General features: G+C 43.1%; 1 protein-coding gene across 1 annotated transcript; it reads left to right on the top strand.

Annotated features, from left to right (window-relative positions):
- Positions 1-8,399: 8,399 nt before the first annotated feature.
- Positions 8,400-8,495, top strand: SLN (sarcolipin). Its single transcript, XM_010023091.1, has one exon. It carries the CDS (start codon positions 8,400-8,402, stop codon positions 8,493-8,495), a length of 96 nt encoding a protein of 31 aa, XP_010021393.1.
- The last annotated feature ends 353 nt before the right edge of the window (positions 8,496-8,848 follow it).

Here is an 8,848-nt window from a genome sequence, read left to right as displayed (position 1 = left end):
CTTATAGAACCAGTTATCAGACTGCAACCAACAGGCTGTAAGTTCACAGACACCCTTATTGCTTTGTGTCCATTCCTGTTCCAGAGTGGCTGGACCCTTTGCTGGAGATTTTCAGCACATCGATAGCTACAAGGGCATCGATCAGTCTTGATGCAAGAGCGTGGAACATCAAGGCCTGAGTACAGAAAGCTGCACTTCTCTGCCTATGCTTCTGACCCTGCTGCACCAAAGACTTTCCTCCACCACCAGTAGAAACTTCCTCCACCATTCAGAAATGAGTTAAAAGAAGACTGATTGTGTTTCCTATTTGAATGTGTTTTACTTCAGCTTTCACCATCAGTCAGGTATTTCTCTACTAGTTCGCAGATTGTTTTTTCTTTGAACAACTGCTGACTAGATTTTTTTCTCTGTTCCCTTAATGCTTTGTATCTGTGGGGAGAAGTGTTCTGGTTCAAGCATAAAGCCCAGAAATGACATCCATCACAATAAGGAACTCCTATTGATGTGGCAAAGGCCATGCCTGCTCTGCCCATGAAGATGTTGCTGGCACAGGGGCCCATAGTCACAGGCATTTATCTTGTACATGCCTGTTCTATCTGCCCAAATGGCAGCTCCATCCAGCAGCACATTCTAAGCTCTAACAGTGTGGAAGAGTGTGGCCACAGTAATCTGCATCTCTGTGATCTTGACCCTGATTGCTGAAATTAGCTTTACAGAGGGTTAAGCTCAAAAGCCTCTCCATAGTTTCGGCTAACACTGGCTAGACAAGGGAGTGGGGTGAGAGCATATCTCACCACATAGCTGTGAATCCCCTACTAGCTTTTAGTTATCTTGCAGGAGAAACTCATTAACTGCAGGGTCTGATGTTTAGCAACACTGGGAGAAATGCCTTTTAGTGCCTTCCCGGTGAAAGATGAAGGCTGTGTTCCAGAATTCAGCTCAATTCAGACCAAGTGGGAGCATGTGCCAGCTAAGATGTAAAATACATTGATTTTGGCAAACTTTCTACAGCATTTCTGCATTATTTCACGTCTGCTATTTAATCTCCTAAATGCTATTCACTATCTTAATTGTCTGTGGGGTGACTGTGTCACTGCTGTTGCAGGTGAATCGATGTTTTCTTTACTCTTGACCTGACATTTAAAGTAGTTTGGAGCCAGCTATTAGAGACTAAAATTGAGGCGTCCCTCTCTTTATCCTTCTCTCCTTTGTGGTGCCTTACAAGTAATTTCAAGTTGTCTTTTTCCCCCATTGTGTCCAGGGTTGCATGTAGCTTTTTTACTGGTCTAACTGCATTGCCACATTGGTTTGTAGTTTGGCTCATAGTACTGCAGCTTTTGTTCGGTTGAAACAGTTGTATAGAAATCAGAGGAGTATCTTCTGACACTAGGCTTGTTGTGAAGTCTAAAATTAATAAAACTAAAAATAAAAACAATAAAATAAGCATAATAAATATATGATAAGAACAAGTCAAAAAATAAATGAACTCTGACAGAGAAGAAGGGACCGTGACCTGTTAACAATTGTAAATGTTCATGGGACTTGCGGCCCATACTTTGGTTATTGTAATCTTCTCTGAAACATTTTTCTGTGTTATCCTGGACTTTTCTGGTCATATTCATCTTGCATGATGGTGGAGATAAAAAATCTCAGTACCTTCCAGAGAGCTGTAAATGTCTATCTTTTGTCATATGAATTGTCAGTTGGAGGACTCTTTCTCCCCACTGACTGCAGTGTGATACTGATATTGGAAGAGATAATCCCACCCATCAGACACCAAAAAATAGTGATGATTCCCTGCCTGCCACCCATTCTCTATTGTATTCCTTTTGAGGATTGGCCTCACTAACAAGTGAAGCAAAGCTGTACTTGAATGAAAGATTATAAGAGAGAGTGCTGTGATCATTAAAATTTGAAAGTCTTGAAATCACCAGTGTCAGTGATTTTTAGGGTGGGGATTGGTGATCAGCAAACATCAACAATATGGGGCAAGATGTTCTATTTCTGCTCTCCACACAGAAAATATAAGTCCTTAAGATCCTTACTTTGCTGACATCTCATCCTGGAGACACTATCCATATGTCCTTACATCTTTTATAACTGAAGGTCCCTAAGACCTGAAAGACCAGCTCTGTTGCTGTGCAGACCTTTTCAGGTCTTCCCTGAGGGAGAAAGATCTGAATCCAAATCTTCACATCCCGTGTGTGTTTATCAACATGGTCCTGCTGGGGAAATGGAGGTATAGTTTGCTGTGGTTTGAAAAATTGATGCCTGTGGCATCTGAGGATTTGTTCAAAGCATCTAGCTTGCTGTAGATGGTGACATGTATGCAAATGCAGTTAGTAGCTACTTTTGTGACTGGGTGCTCTGAATATCTAATTATTTCTCCTTTGCTTCTCTGATCTGATGTCCCTGCTAATTTTGGGACCTTTAATTTTGTTTTGTGCTTCAGTAAGCCCCAAAGGACATGCTGATGCTAATGTAAACGACATATGAACTGTCTGTCGGACTCTCCTGATTTGCTGGATAGGCAGTTTTACATAGCAATAATACATGGTATCTCTGGGTAAGGATGTCATACACTCTTGGCTCTGGGGCATGAAAAGCTCTATTCCTTGCATTGTGGAAAGAACTCAACAGAGCCAGCCCATTTAGCTTTCAAAATACAAGGCTATAAGTCTTAACTCAAAGAGGAGGCTAAAGTCACCTATGTCTAAGTGAATTTTGGCGTCTCTGCAGCTGCAGAAAAGGTACTTGCCTCCCAGGTACCTTCAGGAGGGTGGTGGAGTCTCCCTTTCTGGAGTTATTCAAAACCCACCTGGATGTGTTCCTGTGGCCCTGTTTTGGCAGGGGAGTGGGACTAGATGATCTCCAGAGGTCCCTTCCAACCCAAACCGTTCTGTGATTCTATGAAATGATGACAGCATTTAAGACTTGTTTTGCCCTGTAGTATCCTCTATCAACTACCTACTCACCCTGAGGCTGGTGTGAATCCTGTTCTTGAGAACTCAGGTAGGTTCATATGCTAAAAATATAGACCTCTGCCGTCTGGCAGAGTCCAGCCTTCCTAGCCCCCAGAGCTCCCTTTGGGGGTAGTCAGTATGAGCTGTGGTGTTTAGGGACACTGTCTCAACAGCAGATATCTACAACAGGCAGATGACTTGCGTGCATTGAGTGCCTGGTTTTCCCTCACTAGCTCTTTTAAGGGAGCCTATGCTGGCTGGTTCTGTGGGGGGTTCTGTGCTGTAGTCATGCAGCCATTGTTCTGAGACCCATGGGCCTCACACCTCCCTGGCACATAGGATCCTGCTATGGACAATGTGGTGATATTCAGGCTCCTTTGTAGATCTTCAGCTTTTTGTGGAGTGATGGTGTCTGTTAAGGTGATGGTGTCTGCTCAGGTGATGGTGTCTGTTCAGAAGTCCTGTAAATCATCAGATTTAAGATCTTTTCAGCAGACTTAAGTGATGTTTGTCTTCAGTTCCCACAGGGACATACGATAGTTATGTGTGAAATACATATTGTGATTACAAGTACAGTATGTTGCTGCAAACTTGTGTTCACACAGATAAGACATTAGTGCTTCAAATGGGTCTTCTAAGAAGATACATGTGATTACACTGGAAAGTAGGTTCCAACTTTAAAATGAGCCAATTCTTAGCAAATTTAAAAACTACATGTACTGCACTTAGTGTGAAAGATAATGATGAGAGCAAAAATGAACACAGTCCGCTCCAATTATGTAAGAATGGCTTTGAAGGATTATGTGCTACTTGATTAGTAGGCCGGGAAGAACTTGAGATAGTCACAGCAACTTTAAATATAGACTAGAGCCTTAAGTTTGAGTATGTGAGGCATGAAGAGGGAGATTTGGCACAGGCCACATGAAAGCTGAGAACATCCAGGTCTGTCCGAAAAAGAAGAAAAAATAAAAGTGCCAAGAAGCAAAATATTTGGCATGGTATCTGAACCTCTGGGTTAGCATTTCAAGTGGAACCATTGGGTTTGTTCTCTTCCTCTTCTTTCTGCTTTCCTAATCAGCACTAAATCACTTGGTTAAATAAGCCATCCTTTTAAAGATATGGCCTTTAGCGTCTTTGGGCTCTTTGTTCATAAACAACAGGAGTATGTGTTTTTGGAGTGGGGCAGAAGTTTCAGCCCCTGGCAGCTGCAGACTCAAATCTATGGCATCTGGATGTCAGAAGTTCAGGCACATTCCACAGCTCAGGCATGTTGATTGGACCTCTGTTCAGTGCTAAGTCTTTTTTTTCCCCCACAAGTCTTTGTGTGTCCATGCACACATACATACATCCATAAAAATATATAGGAACGTTCTGTCAGATGACATCAAAAGTAAACGTAGCATAATTTGGCTCTTCTAAAGTTGCTGAGAACTAGCTCCATAAATCAAAAATTGTTTTTTAGCTAGTTGGTCTCAGTTCTAGCAAATGAGCTCCCTTCAAATTGCTGATAGGTTGGGGAAAGTTTCTTTCTATGCTATGTGGAATATTTGAATTTGCTGTTTCATTTTTGTAGCGCTGAAAGTACGTAGGATGTTGTGTAGAGAAGCTCCTCTATGAACAAGTTGCCTGGTGTAGAACTATTCACAGAATGAGCCATCACAGCTGCAGGAACAGACACTTGTGTTGAGGGGACACTCTGACAGTGGAAGCAAGAGGGAGTCATAAACTCAACCCTGCTGTAGTCCCAATCTAGCAGTCCCAATAGGCTGAATCCCAGAAGTATGAGGATATCCAGGCAAAGATCGTGTTACATTCACTATGTTTCTATATGCTTCCCCAGGTTTCCCCACCAGTCAGTATGCTGGGTTAGACGAATCTTCTTTTTGGTCCACTAATGAATTCCTGTAAATCCCGTGTGCTGTTCCATGGCATCCTATAAGGTCCTCAGCACAAAGAAAATGAAGGAGTCATCTGTGCATGTAGGATTTAGGAGAGGAGTTAGAGTGTTTGCCATGTGTGGTGCTTAATGACATTTATAGTACTGTTATCCTTCTTTGAAGAAGGGAAGTTTTCTAGCTGTCATGGACAAAGTCCAAGAAGAAGGAGGTAGGCTGGGACAGAGCAGGAAGGGGCTCCCCATCAGTGTGGAAGTGTAGATACAGGCCTGGGGACCAGAGCTGAGGGGTTCCAGTTAAAGAAAAACATTTTTTTGAGTTTTCTGTTGGCAGAGAGTGAAATAAACCTCAAGATCTCCAAGATGCATAGCCCCAGGAGAGTATTTGGGCACTGATGTGCAACATTCAGTAATTAAAAGATCAATGGCACTCAGATGTTTCACGCTTTTCCTGGTGGATATTAATGTGATTCAAGGTGAAGTGGATTAGCCATTGCATGAGAAATCCAGAAATTTCTGCTTCAGAATATGCCAGGGAAGGGAATAGCCTAGGGCAGGTTCACGGCAGACATACACCCTACTTCCCTCAGGCTGAGGGGGAGCACTTTGAATCTTCATTTCCCAAATCCCCTGTAAGTGTGGGACAGGTTTGCCCAAGTTTTCCTTGAGAGGACAGGCTCTGGTGGCACAGCCCAGCAGAGTATGAATCGCAGTAGGAGCCTGCAAACCTACTTAGTCATCTGACTCCTGAATGAGGCATGGTTAAGCCTTTGCTCTTTCATCTGTATATTTTATGACAGGACTCCCACGCAGCACGTTGGCTTTTGTGAATGTGCTGCCGGGTGCTGAGGAGGGCAGTGGCAAGGCAGACAAGCCAATGAAAGGGAAGATTTCTGTGGTTCTGGTCCCCCTCCTACCTCCAGTGATGCATGAGAAGACTATTTAGGGAGATCATCCAGGAAGGGAGAATATCCCTTCCCTCCACCCCCCTGGTTACCCACAGCTATTTGTTTTGTTGTGTTTTCCACCGGGTTGGTTTCCAGCCCGCCTCCCTCACTGGGGACATCACACCAAGACATGAGTGCTGGTGCAAAGGGAGAAATGTGGGAGCTGATGGAAGGGCACTGTCACAGCGAGCTGGGATACTCTGAGCTGTGGTACCTCCCAACATGCCCGAATATAAATGTGCAAAAGGCATCAGAATCAGTAAACAATCTGCATGCTATGTATCATGTGGTGTTTGGCAGGAGAATAAGGCCAGCGCTGTGGATAACCTTACACACTTAAACCTGATCAGGATCCTCATGCTAATCTGGCAGCACGGTGTTGCAGGATTGACCCCTCTGACTTCAGTGGAAATACTTGCATCAGTCACCTGGAGCAAAGGCTCTGAGTGGGGGAAACCCACAGCAGCACAAGGCTGGCAGAGTCTGTTCCCAGTTCAGTCTGCTCTGCTGGGACTCTCTTTCAGATGTATTGAACAAAAGGAAACAAAAAGCCATTTATTTTTGTTCACATACGTAGCAAGTTCTAACAATGCCTTGGGCAAAGATAGGGTAGTGTGGGGATTACAGCTATCTAGGCTACAGAGCAGTGAGCTTTCTGTGAAGTGCTGCAGGGTGGCAGAAACACTCCTCTGTGTGCTCAGACAGATGGAGCATTAACATCAGCTTTGAAAACGGGTGAGAGAAGAGCATGCAGTCGAGTCAGTGGCTCTTTAAAGCAATGGACTGTGCTTTTCAGATCTCCTTGTCCCAGACTTTTTTATCCGGTAAATGATCCTGGATCTCAGTAGTCTGAATTCAAACGCCAAGAATATTTTGCTCCTATTCACTTTGTTTTAAATGCATATGAACTTCAGAAGCTGTGGTATATAGGTATATAGGATCAACAGCTGTACTGTACTTAAGAAGATCAATATATAGCCAGATCTCCATGCCCTGGTAATCATCTTAAGGATCCTGAATTCTGCACACAGACTTCTGCAAGTGGCTCTTTCCTTTTCTTCTCCCCACACTGGGGAAGACACCAACCAGCAAAAAGTAATTCTCTGTCAAATCCCAATGTCTCCCAAGTGCTGCACACTGCTCCGCTCTAAGCACAGCACCAGCTCAGAAGAACTAAGAGAGGCACATCAGCCTACAGAGCCCCCTGCATGAACAGCCCATACCAAATCCTGCAGCCCAGTAATCTGGGCTTTTAAAATATTTTGGGGGTGATGTCAGCACCTGGGTTGCCAATGCACTTGTTGGTCTCCTCCCTCAGCCTACTTCAGTTCTCACTCAGGGACTGGGCATCCAGACCAAGTGGGAGATAGGCAGGAGCCTCGAGGGAAACAGTATCTGCAGTCACCCAAAGTCCAGAGGCAGAATCACTGGACTCCATTTACCTCCTCAAGGTAAAGAAAACTTGGCTTACTTATTAGGTCAGATTTTCTCTTGTCCGGGGACATAGGAGGATGACAAACCAACTTGGGAATGTAGGAATTTTTTAACTGCATGCACTGGGCTTTTAATGTTTAATCTGCAGACTAAAGCAGTTTGTATTTAAAGTGTCTGTCTTCATGCTGGTGTGGTCCTAGGGATTCTCCTGTTTGCACCACAGATGTTACAGCCTAATCTGGCTTCTCTGCTGAAATTCTGGTTGTGTGACTGAAATTCTTTGTCCAGCGTTCATTTATTTAAAGGTTTCTATTATATTTACATGTCATGCAGAAGGGATTAGTGCATGATATTCATGATAAATTATTCTCGTTTCTCTGCATGAACTCCAAACCCACATAAAATTCAAAACTTGCTATGCTGAAGTAAATAAAACCAATAACCGTGAGAAAGGTTTTTGAACACATCTTGAATGGGATTTCTGAAGTAAGAGATCTATAACAGCTTGAAAGTGCAGGAAAGTCAGAAGTTTCTTGAGAAAGTTCTATTTCATTTATAGGATTAACTTATAAAATTTATGAACTTCTTCAGAAATGAAACCTGAGGTTCTCCTTGTGCTTTTACTGGTAACATAAAGAATTCAGTATTAAAAGTTTTTCTTTACAATAGTTTGCACCTAGTTTTTTTTTTGTTTGTTTGTTTGTTTTTTAAAACGAAAACATGCAAAAAATACAGCAATTTAAAGAGCTCTAGACAGTACTGTAGGTACAATATGGATCAGTTTAAAGTAATAAACAGGGCTTGCACAAAGCTGCACTAATTTTCACCCCTCTGTGATGTATTTTGGGGTGACACTGAGAATGCTCCTTGTCAAATGTTGGAAATCGAAGAAGGTGATAAGCTGCCAGACGTAGCTTTTACTTTTTACTGTCCCCTGTGCTTACTAACTCCTAGCTGCTGAAACAACAGTTATTTACAGCAATATAAATAGCTCGGCTGAACCTGCCACCTTCATGCATCTGTTCTTCACATATTTTTCTTTTTCCCTTAAAAGAGCCTGTGACCAGAAGGTTTTGCTGAAGGGTGCTCCTGGGCAAGCCACTGAAGTTTTCCCTTTGCTCTACCTGCTGACGTCTGCTTTCTCCTGATTATTCCCCAAAAATGGAGCGATCCACACAAGAACTTTTCCTCAACTTCATGATTGTCCTGATTACTGTATTGCTCATGTGGCTCCTTGTGAAGTCTTACCAGGACTAAAAGACAACCAGAAACTGTGGGAGGTGATTTCAGTGTGTGTCTGCAGAGATAAGTAGCACCCACAGCACACCGCTGTGAGTAGCTTTCAGTCAGTCGAGGATGTTGTGAATCTTTTTTTTACTCTCTCGTATCTGTGGCCTGTGCTAATGTTTGTGATGGGTCTATGATGGTGTAAGTATTTCATTCGGCAGTGATCCAGCTGTAAAATGTAAAATGCAAGATCCTTAGGAGCTGTTTGACTTGGCTGTCTACTCCAGTAGTTACTGTGAATGCTGTAGCCCCCTGCCCACCATGCCAGCTTGTTTGGTGTCAGTGTTAAGTACTCAAGGGTATAAAACTGCAGTATGAAATGT

This window comes from Nestor notabilis, unplaced genomic scaffold, assembly GCF_000696875.1.
Source record: "Nestor notabilis isolate BGI_N333 unplaced genomic scaffold, ASM69687v1 scaffold5331, whole genome shotgun sequence".
NCBI classification, from domain to species: Eukaryota; Metazoa; Chordata; class Aves; order Psittaciformes; family Psittacidae; genus Nestor; species Nestor notabilis.
Note: the sequence above shows the minus strand (reverse complement) of the source record. Positions and strands in the feature narration are given on the sequence as shown.

What these genes read in the sequence shown, in the direction of transcription:
- SLN (XM_010023091.1), top strand. Translation starts at nt 8,400, where the DNA reads ATGGAGCGATCCACACAAGAACTTTTCCTCAACTTCATGATTGTCCTG.